General features: G+C 32.6%; 1 protein-coding gene across 1 annotated transcript in view; it reads right to left on the reverse strand.

Moving 5' to 3' along the window:
• The window catches only part of ADGRL2 (adhesion G protein-coupled receptor L2), a 193,202-nt gene that overhangs the window by 55,470 nt on the left and 120,879 nt on the right, over window positions 1–16,853 (reverse strand). The window contains exon 3 of the mRNA XM_042781872.1: window positions 3,006–3,115. Coding sequence (XP_042637806.1) covers window positions 3,006–3,115 — 110 coding nt within the window. The remainder of the gene's footprint in view (window positions 1–3,005; window positions 3,116–16,853) is intronic.

Below are 16,853 nucleotides of genomic sequence, written 5' to 3' on the forward strand. Positions count from 1 at the left end.
TTTTAAAACAAAAGTATAAGTCCTCACAAAATGATTTTACAAAAATCCAAGGGACAGATATCTGTCAAATCAGCTTTGCAAGAACCTTTCAAAATTCCATTAACCCAGCAGAACATAAAAATAAAATAAAATAAATGAAAATTTCCATTAATTCATAACAAAACATTTACTTTACTATCGACCAAGCACACATATATAAACCACCAACATTAGTGTAGGACTACATGGATATGCAAGATGACAATTGACCAAAACAAACTAAAGCCTACATAATCTGTATCTGAAGTGACACACTATTTCATTTAGAATAATCTCACAGTCTTATTCATTAACATTAATAATAATTTAATCAGCAGTATCTGTTCTTTTTCTCATCGAATAAAATTTATTGTTAAAAGTAAGTTATAATTAATGATAATTTTAAATAAAAAAGCACAAAAATCAAAACCAAATACTGCCTGTAGAATGCAAAACTCCAATCTGATTGATCTCCTTTATTCTCCAAGATCTTTATATAACTCATTAGGACCTCTTTTAAATGCATATACATTCAATTTCCTAACACTCTGGTCAATGACAAAGGATGTCCGCTATAAATACATTTTTGAGATATAACCTGGCTAACTATGTAAGTCATATATAATGCATGTGTCTATGTATAAATATACAGAATAAAACAATTAACAGTATTTCTAATGCTTTTGTTAAGCAACCTTATTGTAAAAATTTCAGAAATTTAAGAAAATTTCTGAAATTTTTGTAATAATAGCAGGAAACAGTTTGGAATATATAACCACCTGGAGGATTTGCTCTGGAAAGAAACTGACATCAAACCAAGTGAGAAGAAACACAAAATAAATGTTATGTGATGATGACAATTTTCATCAACTGAGTAAAGTGTAAAAAAAAAAAAAGTACGCAAATGTCACAAAAAGTACACGATCACTATTAAAACAAAGTGAATGCTAGAAGCTTAAAATTAAAATAAGTGTATGGATGGATATAATGGACAAAGAATAAAAAGGAGGAGGAAAATATAAGGAAATCAATGGTCCTTCATAAGATTAGAACAATCCAAAAAGATCATTTGCATTAAATTTTAATATTAGTATCTCAATTATAGTGTGCCACTACTATACAGTATATAGGAATTAAAATTTCATTTATTTTTAACAAGGAGTAGTGATGGGAAATAAAGCCACAGACTTATTTCTGCCTCGTGCACACATCTAGAAAAGTAACAGAAAATTAATTACTGTTGGTGTCTTTGAAAGGACAAAAACTAAAAAGAACAAATACTTCTCTGAGTATAGCTATTTGAAAGTTTATTGCACAATGTACAATACTTCTGGAGAACTGAAAAAGTAAAATTTTGAAAGTTAGATGTTCCAGAAGACATCCACAATTTTCCTTTCTTAAACAGCACAAGGAATAATTTAAGAGTCAGGAAGTAATAGCTGCTCAACACTGTTCTCAGGTCTATAGACTAGGTTACAGGAACTGGTTCCAGAAAGACACAATTCTTGGCAGCTCTGACTGATTCCACTGTGTGGGAATGGATGCTGTATTCCTTTTCAAATTTGAGGACAGAAATCATGCTAAATTCAAGTGAAAGTGACTTTATGGAACAAAATAATTTTGGTTAGCTCAAAACAATACAATGCTCCTTTATGGCATGGGAGAGTGATTATGTAAGTCACCAACACTACACATAGGAGAAACGACATACAGATCAGTGCACTCAGTAGGCTTCCAATCCTACAAACGGTATAGAAAAAACTGAAAACATAAAAGCATCCATTTCACTGTAACACAGGAACACAGAGCAGGGATGGAAAGAAAAGATAATCTATGTTTGGTCTTTACCTAATATCCCATAAAAAGTCAATTTATCAAAACTGGCAGAAGGAATAGAGGGGGTGCTTTCACAGTATGATTTCAGAATGTATTACTACCATATTGGACATAACATCTGAATTTGGCCCTTCGCTTTTATAAATAATGGTAGTATAGACATGAATCTGCCAGATAGTGATCCAGTTTTTAAGGTTATGAAAACAGCAGTTTCATTATTTGGTGAAACTAATATATACATATTTTTTGTAGTGGTAGGTGTACAAGAACTGCTTCAAATCACTAAAACTGCTAAATAACTTTTACTTTAAAAGTTGTGAAGTTGTTAAGTAACGTGAAAATTTTTTTCCAAAATAAAAATAAAGCAAGCAAGAACACTAAAATACTGATTTAGGAAAATTAGGTAATATATTCCAACTTTTTAGATATCTGTAAGTTATTTTCTAATTAAATCAGTATAAAACATAATTTAAACTATTAATTCTGAGATTAGGAGGGAAACCACACAAAATTAGAGCACTAGCTGAAGCCTACTAAGAAAGTTTTAACTGACTTTCAAATATTTTTTGTAGGATCTTACTAAAAATGATGTTACAGAATTAAAATAGAAGCACATGCAAGGTTGTGCTATAGCTATCTATTTTATTTACTGCTAAGATTCCACCTCTGGATCTTGTAAAGAAACGTCTCTTAACTGCAACTGAACAAAAAGGAAAGCACTTGCCTCAGTTACTGCAACGGTAGCTTTTACCAGGCACTAAACAGCAGGTAGCCATTCAAGTAGCTCACGATTAAAACTGAAGTCAATTCCTTCCTTAGAAAATCGTGAGCCAAACCAATTTGTCAGCAACTGGTATTGGGCGAAAGTACAGATTTCTATCTGCCCTATTGAATAGCTAATTCAAGTTTGTTTTCTGGAAAAACACTAGCCTTAAAAGCCAAACACTTAAGAACACAGGCAGACACTTGGCCAGCATCACACTATGGCTTCCTTCCACACTTCATGAAGCTAATTGGAGGCCTGAGTCTGTTAGTGCTCTGCATGCATAATGGTTTTGTAGGCCATAAACATATGCTTCTTTCACATGTGTAGTCTTTTAGCATCAACAAGGAATATTGGAGAAAGTGAAAAATAAAAACTTCATACTTACTATAAGGGACACATTCATATTGGACTTCAAGGTATTTGTATGTTCCAGGACATGGATCAGGAAACACATCTGACCCAGTAACTACTATACACTGTGTTCGATTGTTGCACCTGGAAAACAAAATGAATCAAACTTGTGTAACACAGTATTTTATTGATTTGTTTATTTTTATTAAAGAAATATAGAACTGATTTATATTTTCTTCATGCCACTAGGACCATAAAACAAAAATTACAACTAACATTAGATTGTTCTACATTCTTCAGTTACAAAACTCCTATTTCCTTTGTGTTATAATTCTTCTGGAATCATGAATCACACTAAATTTTAACTCAAAGTAAATATAAAATAGCTAACTGTTCCTTATTATTCTACTATATATTTTGAATTTTTGATATATTCAACACATACTGGGGGATAGCAGGGATGACTTACCAGCTCACCAGGATATTTGATGCTTTACTGCCATACTTCAGAATTAAAATTACAATAATAAAACATGGTATAGTCTTCATAAAGGAGAGAAGGCACTTCAAGCATTTGGCACTGCATCTCCATATACTGAGTGGTTAAAGTGCTTGGCTGATAACCAAAAGGTGAGTGGTTTGAACCCACCAGCTCTCTGCAGGAGAAAGACGAGGCAGTCTGCTTCTGTAAAGATTTACAGCCTTGGAAACCATATGGGGCAGTTCTACTCTGTCCTAAAATGTCACTGTTAGTCAGAATCAACTTGACCACGGTAGGTTTTTGTTTGTTTTTCTTTTTGGATTTAAACATTGTTGTTACTATTATCAGGGACCTCTGGTGGTGTACTGCATAAAGCATTTGACTGCTAACCAGAAAGCTGGTGGTTCAAACTCACCAGCCACTCTGTGGAAGGAAGATGGAACAACCTACTTCCATAAAGATTTGCCACCATGGAAACTCAATTGGGGTCTCTACGCATCAGAATGGACTTGATGGCAATGAGTTTGTTTTCTGGTTTGTTACTATTATCATTTCATAGATCAATGTGCTTATACTACAAATGATTTAATTGTGCAACTGGATTCTTCTAATTATTTTTCAGTTGCCATAGAGTTAACATCAATTCATGGCAACCTCATGTGTGTCAGAGTAAAACTGTTCCACAGTGTTTTCAATGGCTAATTTTTTTGGAAACTGCTAGCCAGGCCTTTCCCTTGCAGCTCTTCTGGGTGAACTAGAATCTCTACCCTTTCAATTTGTAGCTAAGTACATTAACCATTTTCAACACCCAGGGACTACTCCTCTAAATCAGTACTCCCAAAAGTACAATACTAAAAATAATGGAACAAACATGATTCCTAGATGTTCTACTTTTCATTAATTATAAGGAAATATTTTCCTATTTTGCAAGTCAGAATTCATCAAGATGATTCTAATTAACTTAGATTTCCAGGCAAGATGATATTTAGTAAAGTTCTATGAATTTGTCCAAATGGTCTTTTTTGTATTGCCTCTGTTAATGTTAAGCCTTGTAAAGGTAAGAAATATTTCTTTTATAATTTGATTTGATTATAATCCAATGGAGTGTAATATTTGTAGAATTTTCATTATGTTTTCTAGTAAGTATATAAATTAAAAAGTCAAGGCAAGCAGAACAAGAACATTATAAAAAAATCACTTAACGATTTGTATAAGATAGTCTAATGTACATAAAGTAACTGAATGATAAAATGGCAACATAAAGAAAGAACAAGCACACCAGTTTCCAAGTAACAGAAAATAGTAGAAGAAGAATCGTGTTAAATAAGGGTAGGTATGTTAAGTCATGTACCTAAAGCCATTTCAACTATAATCCCAAAATCACATTCATTCTTCTTTCAAGAGCAGTGAGACCTAAAAATTTCTATAGGATCAAACACATTGAACTTCACAGGAGAGTCATAGCATTACACAATTATAACCAGTATTGTTTACAGAAATACCAAACTAACAATAATTTTTATAATTTATAATATACTATGCCATGTTAAAATATCATATAAAGTAATTTTTCAAGAACATGGATAATGTAAATGGGTTAATATTACATTCTTCTGCAACAGAGTATTATTATTATTATGCTCAATCACCTAAAAATATGCTAATTATTCTCCACATAGTAGTGTAAATGAATTACTTGCATGTAAATCACAGAACCAATTTTACATTCTAAAATTTTAAACAGCAGCTAGCTTTTAAGACTTTTCAATAGGTCAATATTGACTGCTTCCACTAATGTAGAAAAATAATTGTTTTGTTTTTCTTCTTGCTTAAATTCTATAGTAACAAGAGTGTTCAAGACTTTTTAAAGCTTCTTGATCTCTCAGGAATCCTCAACCACTAACTCCCATCAAAAACTACCACCACCAATTGCTACTGAGTCAATTCCAATCCATGGTGACTCCTTTTCTGTCAGAAAAGAACAATAATCTTTATGAATCTTATAGCTGATTTTTCAGAAAACAGCTAAGTACCCCTGGGTAGGCTTGAACCTCCACCCATTTGGTTAGCAGCCCAGTACCTTAAAGGTTGGTACTAACCAGGTTTCCTTCTTTGTATTTATTCATATCTACAGGAAGTTCCAAGGAGGCCCGATGCCACAATTTTTAAGAAGAACTCAGCTGCTGACTGAAAGGCTGTTGGTTCAAACCTACTAGCTGCTCTGCAGAAGAAAAGCCCTGATGATCTGCTCTCTTAAGATTGAAATGTATGAATCCCAAGAGGGAAGTTCAACTCTGTCTTACAAGGTCACTAAGAGTTGAAATTGACTGACAACACCAAACAACACTGGGATTTTCATTTCAACCCCAAACATCTCAAAAACAATAGAAATTATTGTTAAATATCTCTCTCATTTTCTCCATTTGTATATGTTTTATAACACAAAACCCTGTTATGTTGGAAATAATTTATAAACATATCTAAAATATATTCATTATAGAAATTCCATAAAATGACACTTAATTCTATTTATAAATAAATATATTTAAAATATTCCATCACCCTCTCTTTCCACCAAAGCCTCCTCTCACACCATTAAGCTAGGAACAAATGGGGAAAAAGAGGGATTTGTACTCCAGGTTGAAATGGATCAACAGAATCAAGAACTTTAGGTTAAAGTGAAGGAGTAAATAACTCAAGGGGATTGACAATTTATGTCTTTCTTTGTTTGTTCCATTTAAAATAAAGAATACATTGACGATTACCCAAGTAATTTTTTCTACTAGAAGATCATATGAATAAATAAGACTTTAATGTAAGATTAAAATAACTTTTACTTATAATTTTTAATGTCACACTATGTTTTGTAAGGAGTATAATGCAAGGGATGTAAGGTTTGCTGCTTCTATTTTATTTAGAAAGAAGACTAACACCGTAATAACAAAAACAAATAAAAACTAATCATTTACTTTTTCTGAACAACTTTGCATTAGTAATCTGACCACAATTATAAGTTCCAATTAATGCCTAAAGCAATTATTATAATTTACAAGAACCACAGAACTTTTATTTCTTTTAATAATGACACTGTACAAAGCGTTGCCTTTAACATTACCAAAAAAAAAAAAAAAAAAAAGGTGTTAATTCCAGAGCTATAATCTAAAGTAAAATTAAAAATTGAATTAATGGGGTTTCAACAGATAAAATTATGTTGATTTCTAGAATTCATGGCTTTCCAAAAAGTTGAAAAATGTTAATTTTGCATTTGAAAATTTCCAACACATCAGAAGTGCATATTAATCTTGAGAATACTTACAATTTAGAGCTAAAAATTGGTCAGCAAAGGTTAGCAAGAAAATAAGTACAATGGCAAACAACAAAGGAAATCAAGAGTTTTGTATACCTGTATGAAAAGAATCCACGACTTTAGAGAATCGAATTATGGAAATAAAAATACAGACTATGTATATTTTTCAAAAAATTAAGCAAGTATCCTTAAGTTTTTAAACAGATGGACTAAAGGTGGAGACAGAGGGGTATATGAATACCCCAATGTGAGTTGTTAGTACCAAGAAAAATTTTTTAAATTCTTTAATACTCTGTAAGAGTAAGAAAGGAAAGGTTTGTACTGTCACCTCTCAGCATCACTCCTGCCATGCTTTTTCTCTCTTTTCTAACCCCCAAAATTATTCCTTTATAAGTAAATGTATCATAGCAAAATAGGTGGATGTCTGATTATGCTTTGAAGAAAATACAATTACACTTTTCAGCATAAAAAAATGGATGGGTTGGCCTAGATATATTTCAAACACCTTCGTTTTTAAAAGACTGACCATCCTTTATTAAGTATTTGTAGATAATGTCTTGATGAGTAAGGATAAATTAAAGCAGTGCTTCTCAAAAGGTAGCCATCAGATGAGCAGCACTACCATCAGCTGGGAATTTTTAGAAATACAAACCCTCGAGGCAGACAATACACCAACAGAAACAAAAACTCTGAGGATGCATTTAACAAGATCGCCAAATGATTCTGATAGATGTAAAAGTTTGAGAACCACTAAGTTTAAACAAGATAGGTTTAAACATTTTGGTAAAGAATGAAAACATACAACAACACATGCTTTTGTTCCATACATTTAAATAATTACAAGTGACACAGAAAAGAATTAAGTGATCAGTAAAATTTATAAATGAAGTACATATTAGAGCTTAAAATGTTAACATTCTTTTTCTTACTTTAAAAATTATAAGACTCAAGATTTCTCATTGCTTTAATCCTGAGCACACAGGCTTCTAATCACATTTCCTAAAAATTTTAAAAGTTTGAATTTAAAACATGTATAAAGAAAGGGTTAATCATTATTTCACATGATTTGGTAAGAAACACTATGAAAAATACCACCTTTACAGTATTTCCATATATTATTTTTAGCTTCTACTTTCTGGCTACTGTATTAAAGGTTTCTTCTCTTGCATTTTTTACTGCTCTAAATCATACACTGAGGATAATATTCTACTTGAGAATTCCATATACAACTAAAAATAAACCTAATAATGCTTTCTTACATTATCAAGTTCAAATATCAACATAGAGTCTTATTTCTGAAATTAATGTTCAAAACACTTAGATTTTACTAATAAAACCCATCAACCACAACCACCAAATAAATTCTAAATCCTTCATATAGATAGATCATAAAGCTGCTATAAATGGAGCAAATCACTGAATTTTAAAAATTATTTTTAAAAAACAGTCCTGTAAGTCTTCCTACCCTAAAATGGAGGGGAGGATTCTATTCAGGAATGAATCAATAGAATATTGCAAAAGCAAAAACTCTGACTCTTCCTATACACAGAGAAATACCAATTTATTCACTTAGTAGCAAAAATTACATTAATGTCAGTGACATTGTGCAGGTTTGTACACAGTATGTAAGAGAAAACCTGAAAAGTATTGTAACAATATCTAATGAATTTCTTAACATATGTGACAAACCCAGGGACCTGCTGTAACAATCAGCAGATGATAACAGCTTGGCAGTATTACAAACAGTGTATTTTATGTTCCAGATGTAATCCCTGTTCTCAGGTCTCCATGTTAACGGTATGGCATCTACAACAATTTTAAAACTTAAGTTTCTCCAGAAAAATGTGTGTAATTGATGAAAAGTAACTTTATAAAAGTGTATTAATCACTAAATTTATATACAACCAAATTAAACCCACTGCCACTCAGTCGATTCTAACTCCTATCAAACCTACAGGGTAGAGCAGGATTTCCCCACAGCATTTTCAAGGCTATAAATCTTTCAAGAAGCAGACTGCCCCATCCTTCTACCATGAAGTGGCCGGTGGGTTCAAATCACGAACCTTTTGGTTAGCAGCTGTATGCTTCAACCATTTTGCCAAAATACTAGCATGTGAAAATTACTTAGAGATTACTGTCATACACCTATTTAAAAAGTATTCTGAAGAAACAGTACCTTTTTATTGTTAGCACAGTACTGTCTTATATAATTAATATAATCTTAAAAACTTACATTATCAATATTTTGCTTTTCCTTAATTTTTCAAAACTATAAGCAAAAGAAGTTTAATAGCACAATACACACTTTAGTATAAAATTGTGTAAAAATCAAAGAGTTTTTGTTTTTCAACTCTGATGAAAAAAGCAAAACCATTTGCTCACTGAGATTAGTAATTAAAAGCAGAGGTTTTTGAATCACAGGGATGATTATTTACCAACTCACAAGGACCTCCCCTGGGTTTCTAAGGCTGTAAATCTTTATGGAAGCAGACCACTCCATTTTCCGTGCAGCAGCTGGTAGGTTTGCACCACCGAATTTTGGTTAGCAACCAAATGCCTTAACCGCTACACCACCTGAGCTCCTTATTTGTTAGTCCTTAAAAAAAAAATTATTAAACTTTCCAACTTCAACTTTCTCATCTATGAAAAAAAAGTTTTATTATACCTTTGTTGTTAAGGTTAAATGAAACAATGCAAACAAGCTCTCTGCACAATGCCTGGATTATACCCCTCAATAAATATGAATTAGCAGCAATAGCATAAATAAATAATAATAATGAGTGATCCTTTAAACTGCACAGATTTGCAAAACTTAAAGGGGCAGAATATCCTTTTACTTCCAGAGTAGTCCTTGTATTGTGCATTTTCTTTCCTGTGTACAGCTTTAAAAACAGGACAAACTATTCATGCAGATTTGTTTCCATCTCAACTCTAATCTTGAATTATACAATGCTCGAGAAATTGCTTTTAGTTTTCTTTTGATTATCTTATGCTCATTATTATACTTTACCAAGTGCAAAGTATGGAGATGAGATTCCATGTGTAATCTATTGTGAGAAGTGTTTTAATCAATAGTCTTGTTCTGCTGATTAAGCAGGGGCTTCTGTTTTGGCAAGATAACATTAGTTTCTCTAGTCATGCTCCAAAAACCATTGGGGATCTTCAGCAGATCATTAGATATGCAACAATAAAGCTTTGGTACATTCTCTTTTCTTCCTTAAATTACTTCTTCACTGTCCTATCATTCTCGTCACCGATGGAACTGCATTATTATTGCAGCTCCCCTGAAACTTGCACTACAGCTATGTCTCCAGGCCATAGGATGCCATTTTCAATTGAAGCTTCTGCTTGAAAACATAAATTAAGAAAATTTCATTATCTCCTGCCAGGGGCCATTATTCACCACAATTCTAGGAAGATTAAAAATGCAAAATCTACTGACTTGAACAAATACTCTAGCTTTCAAAAGAAAAGCTCAGTATATCATGGCAGAAAATAAAAATTCAAAGTTTGCTGAAATGTGTAGTTGTCCTGTAGAATAGCCCACTACTTTATTGAGTATGTATATTCAGTGAAGAATATTTCAACAATTCCAGTCTCTTAATGACATGTTATTTTACAAATTTATTTATAAAATATTACCATAGGTGGTCTGTCTGTTCCTTTCCTGACTCATCGTGTGTCCTAAAGTTGCTTACTTTCTGGAGATGAAATAAATGTTTTCAGGGCACCAGGGTATCATATACTGTGACCTCCTTCTAAAAGGGACAAGTATAAGCAGATCATATGTTTGACTTTGAAGAGTTTAAACTACAGTCACGTGTAAATAATATATCGTATATGAATAGAGCATCTATACGATAAAGTACCACAAATACAAATCTATTCTCTAACAGAATAGGAATGATATTCATTCTTAGGTCCTAATTCCTAATGAAAATTATTATATTTCATAAGTATATTTTCTTCAAGTGGACAAGTTTAAAATTTTAGAAACTACTACAAATGGAAAGGAAGGAAAAAAACAGTAAAGAAGTTGTTAATCTGTTTCTGAATGAATAAAACTATGATGAATGGCTATATTTGCTCTTAACTAAACACCAGACAGCCAGTTCTGCTTTTACCAGCTGTATGTGATTGTCAGATAATTCTGTCAATATGGACATAATTTTGTATCATGAATGCCAATAATAAAACACCTAAGAAACTGATTATTGAAGGACAAGGGTTTGGGGGGAGTATGCTTTGGCTTCCAAATCACGTCTTTAGTAACAATTCCAAATGTCCAAGGAAACTCTAGCTACTAGAAATAACACTTGTCTTCTTGGATCCATATTTATGACAAATTTTTATACACACAATGTAAGATCTTAGATCACTAATAGGTAAGTCCAATACAGATTTGTCTAAGCAAAATAATCAAATGAATTGGGAGGGGAGGAAAATGAAGTCATGCTCCGAGATACGAGGTTACAATCTCTCACAGTTCAAACAGGAAAACTGGGTTAAATCAAACCTTTGATGTTGTTTTTGGTTTCATAATAAGATGTGCTTTTATCATCTAAACTTCTATTCTGTAGCGCTAAGGAAGTAGGTCCTGCTTTCTTTAAATATTTATTAATGATGATTTGTGAGCCTAACTAATTGCTAGGTAAACATAACATTAAGAAGCTAAATGGTGTGTAATTAATATGGCAAAAAAGAGGTGTTCTATAGTAATGCTCCCATTTGTCACATAACTATGTTCTCATAATTTATTTAGTAATTTGTATAGTCTACAAGATTTCAATCTATCACACAGAATTTAATGCACATTAGGATATTATTCTTTAAGCATAATAGAACACTGTATTATTTGAAGGATTTTGAAATCATCCCTGAAATACAGTTACTACCAGAATCTCTGGTATAATATGCTTAATATAGGTACAGGCATGGATATATAATTTGTGGGAAGAAAAATATATATACATTATGTGCCACATAATTTCTTATATATTATTATTTCTGAAATTTTAATTCCGATTTTAAAAATTTCAACTGTAAATAAAACTTTGTAACTGTTTAGAAAACTTAGAAAAACTCAATTGATTAAATAATAGCAATAAGCAAAAATATTCAATCTCTCTGAACTATCAGTATATAAACATATGCCTATATAAATGTAATAGTGTAAGAGAAATTGAAACCCCTTCCAAAAAAAAAAAAAAAAAGGTAAATATCGGTAATTCTTGGCTATAACAAGCCAAGAAAAAGTTTACATTAAAATCCTGTTTAAACTCCTATCTGTAAGGCTGACATTCTAGTTTTCAGTATGTTGAAAAGCTGAAAAACATAAAAGTGATATCCTCTGCAATCATTTTCTATCTGAATAAAATATTATTCTTGGAATTACAATCACAAAGAACACATGCTTTAACATTTAAAGTTACTTTACAAACTAAAAACGTTCTCAAATATCCCATATTAATTAATAAAATAAGCATTATGAAACACAATGCTGATTTGCTTAAAAAAAAAAAAAAAAACTATCCATGTGTTAGAAACCTTTGAAATTCCTTGCAGTTTTTACTGGACCTTTGGGTCAGTTTAATGCAAATTAGGCTTGACTCACTCAGAGCCTTATTAATCCAGTACAAAATCTCTTGTTTGCAGAAATGCACATTCAACATAAATGTGCTTGCTTTTATTAGCAAAATAAGAAGTATTTATTTACAAAGCATGCCACTGAGACTAAATTTCATTCACAGGGTCATCAGGTCTAACTATTTAATGAACGGAACAAGATAATTTAAGTGGGGGAAAAAAATATAAAATTTTGCAATATTTCAAAAATATCGCTCCTGTGACCAAATTTTCAAGACCTCTTGTTTTAATAATTCAAAAAATTCTTATGACCTTTATCAATTAGGTGCAATTATTTATAGAAATGTTAACCTACTGCAGTTTTCACTTGCAGAAACTATCACATTTTTAACAAGGGAAATGGGAAATCGCTATGGGATGCCCTAGTTAGATTAAATTAGCAAGAAACTTGTTACCAGACCATATAAAAGAAATAGCGTAATAAGACATGACCTTGCAGAACCTTGGAGCCAATCTGTGATGTTTTTCCTTCCCATAACCCTTGCTAATTATCTGCAAAGTTACAGACCCTTTTGTCATGGGTTATTTTTCTTTAAATTGTGAAGGGATTTTTGGTTTCTAAATATTTAATTAGTCTTGTTATGATATGAGAATTGTTGTACATACATGCCACGTATTTCGACTATCATACTTGATTCTTTCTAATTATCCTCGGATTTAGACTGGTCATCCTCGATCTTTTTCTTTTGTAATTATTTACTTCTTAAAGATTATTCAGGGAAGACAGATTTTCACCCTTATGGCTGCTCAACTATTCCACAAATAGCTTTTCTGGTCCGTTAATTACCTACTCAGAGGATTAGAATTTGAAATAATACAGGCAACTAACTATAAGGAGTTTGGGAGAGTAGAATTAAATAAACTAGATATCTGTTGTTGTTATTGTAAATTAACCTTACAGAAGATTCTCTTAGTTTGGATATAATTTTGATGACCAAGAAAGTTATGCATAAAGGTCTTTCCACACATCCGCCTCAACTTCCAAGATGTATGATAGGGTGTCACTTAGCATAGTAAATCTCTGAATGGAAAATAATAAATAAGCAATTGTTCTCTAAATGATACATAATGTAATTACGTCTTCCTTTGATAACAGTATGGGAATAAACGTTGACAGAATTTCATGTACCAATCAAGCTCAAATTATGAGAACTAAGAAGACTTTTGGGGGTGTGATTCTTATTTTGCATTTATGCAAAACTTGAGAAAACAGGAGAGATCTTTGTTAAACTATTTAATTCGCTTAGAAAAAAATTCCCTTTTTTTCAGAAAATAACTCTTGGTCATTAAGTGTTTGCTTCTTTGTTTATTTTTTAATCAAGAGGCATGAAAGCACTGTTATTCATTATCCAAAATGAATTCTGAATCTAATTATTTTTGGGGAATGCTTTCACATGTCTCAAACTTATTTTCATCTAAATATACAATTTTGATTATTAACTTTTATATTAAACTTTTATACTTTCCTCATGCAACTTTTAAAATATTTTGCTAGTAAACTCATCAACTTAGTTTATAAACAAATGTATAGAAATGCCTTGTGTAAATAAATATGAATAACACCTTAATAATATAAGAAAAAAAATAGAGTTAATACATGAACCTCCAAGTTCAACAAAGTGTAATGTTTCATGTGAAAATTCTTATTCTGAAAAAAAGTGTTATGCAATTATTTTGAAAACCATGAATCTTTTTAAAATTAAGTATCTGGTTTTATCTGGGTATTCCAAGAGAAATCAGGGTCTTTATTTTCTTTATACTGTTTTTTTGCAACTCAGAAAGAATTGTCCATATCATCTACTTATGGAGATTCTACCTTCATAGTCAAATTATAACCTAACTCATCCCAGGAATCTTCATCTAAGTATTCTGTTCTAACAGAGGCTACTAGTCCCTTTCCCCACTTCAAAATTTTATTGGCAAGTGTGTGTTAAGCAATATATGTTGTTGTTGTTATGTGCCGTCGAGTCGTACCCAACTCATAGCGACCTCTCCTTGGGTTTCCGAAGCAGTATCACTACGGAAGTAGATTGCCCCATCTTCCTTCCCGGCAGTGGCTGGTGGGCTTGAACCGCCAGCCTTCTGGTTAGCAGTCAAGTGCTAAGCAATATAACAGACCCTAAATTATATACCATCACAAATACCACCAGATTTTTCTAGCACAGAAACTTCTTTATAGAGATATATTACTTGAAAAAATATATATATTTTTTTTGTTGTTGTTTAAATTCAGTGGATTAGAAATGGAAGTGGAGACAGGCCTGGAATTGAAGCACCACAAACTCTTCCCCTCCCCTACACTCCACTCACCCAAAAACCTGAAGCCTTCCCCAGGAAATCCAGTTTTGAAATCACTGATCTAATTTGGGTGAACTGCCAAAAACTACGTTGTCAGAAAGCGCTGACTCCTGAGCATATCTCGGCTACACCTTGTACTCCATATGCAAGATTCAGTGTTTGTTTCTACAAAAAAATCTCAACAGAGACAATCTTTTCTAGGTAGAAAATCTATGATATCTATGTCACCTAAAACAGCTGGCACACTGGTAAGCTTTGAATACCTCTGAACTGAATTCAGAAACTGCTATCTAGGTATACTTTTTGAACAATTTCTTCCTTAATACGAAGATCTCTAAAGTAGAACATTTTCAGAGATTAGGAGCTCAGGTTTCTGGTCTGACAAACTGCTGTTTTCCAACTCCCAGTGGTGCCCTCTATGCACGTTTCAGAGCAGCAACTCTTCACTATGTACTTAAGTGAGACACACACATATGCAGGAAGCATCAGTCAAGTTAGTGGTACAGAAAACACCAATGCTTAAACTATGCCGGACAAAAAGTGTTCAATTCTTCCTTGACTACCTGAACCTGAAGCAATCTTTCTCTGCATTGCCTATGACAGTAATTTTTTATATAATTACTTCACCAATTAATCACATCCTGTTACGTGATATCTCTACTGTATTTTAAATTTTAACTGTTATTTAAATGATCAAATATGTCCAGAATTAAACAAGTGAAGTCTTTATGTAATTGTTCACAACAGTTCACAAACACTCCAAATATACCAGTCACCATATTGTATCAAGCCTTCTATAATGCCCTTTAGTTATCCCTAAGGCCCTAGTCTTTTCCCAGTTAGATATAGGCTTGTATTAAGCTCATCCTGAATGTCTAATCCTCTTTAAGGCATAAAGTACTCATTCAATAAATACTTTCTAAACTGTACTTCACATTCTTATTTTATGGAAAATTTTGCATGAGGGACAACTCAAAATGTCTTTTTGACAAATACGAGTTGCTATTCCTTAATAAAAATAAAAAACATTTTGCATAAATGATTACCTAACTGTTCTGTAATATAAGAGATGATAAACAATAAAGGCCAAAAGCTGGAAACACAGAGTCTTGGGATATTCTGAGGGGTAAAGCAGGTTTGAAAGGCCAGAAACAATCCTTACTATGCATAATTTGAATACAAATATTCAAATTCACTAGAGGCTTATAGAGACAGATACTTTGTGGTTCATACACTCTCAAATTTAATGGAGTCTCATCTGACTGATAAATATATGGCAAATTTCACCAGCTTACTTCTGATAAATCTGAGCTAATCTTTAATCATGACAAAATATTCATAATTTAATCCTTTTATCAAAATGACTACCACTGCAGGAATCTCATGTGTTTGCACAATTAAAAACCCCATGTTAGCTGTATATAATATGGCATTACATTTGATGCAAATCCTTTTCTATTGAAATAAGTGCCAGGCTGACAGCAGGAAGTAGCTGATAAGAAAGCAACAAAGCATTGCTGATGGCATTCTCGATAACTGAACACCAATTCATAAGCATTAAGTCCACAGCATATTATCCAAAGAACTCTTACAGAAACATCAACGGAGTGTCCTCTTGCTGCATCTCATTCACAAAGGCAAGAAATTTTCTAAGAAGGACAGGAAGGTAGGTAGACAGGGTAGGAAAAAGAAGGAAGGAGGGAGAAAGGAAGGGTGGGAAGGAGATAGGAAGAAGAGGGAGGAAGGGGATTTTAATAACCATCTGTGATTTTGGCACCAGAAAGAGGGATGGAAGAGAGTATCTGCTAATATTCCCTAGATGTAGATGGAAAGGCTTAAAATTTCGGTAGCATGGCAATACCCTAAATATATGACATTACAACATTATCTATGCAGAAAAATATGAACAAATGGACATGGAATTATGTACTACTGTTCTCTGCTATGAAGAAACTCTGGTGGTGCTGTGGTTACAGCATTGGACTGCTAATCAAAAGGTGTTGTTGTTGTTGTTGTTATGTGCCCTGGAGTCGGATGTGACTCATAGCAACCCCTCCTTGGGCGGTATCACTATGGAAGTAGATTGCCCAACCTTCCTTCCAAGGAGTGGCTGGTGGGTTTGTACCAACAGCCTTCTGGTTAGCAGTCAA

Source organism: Orycteropus afer, unplaced genomic scaffold (assembly GCF_000298275.1).
Source record: "Orycteropus afer afer isolate SDZICR_OR568_19922 unplaced genomic scaffold, OryAfe1.0 scaffold00189, whole genome shotgun sequence".
NCBI classification, from domain to species: Eukaryota; Metazoa; Chordata; class Mammalia; order Tubulidentata; family Orycteropodidae; genus Orycteropus; species Orycteropus afer.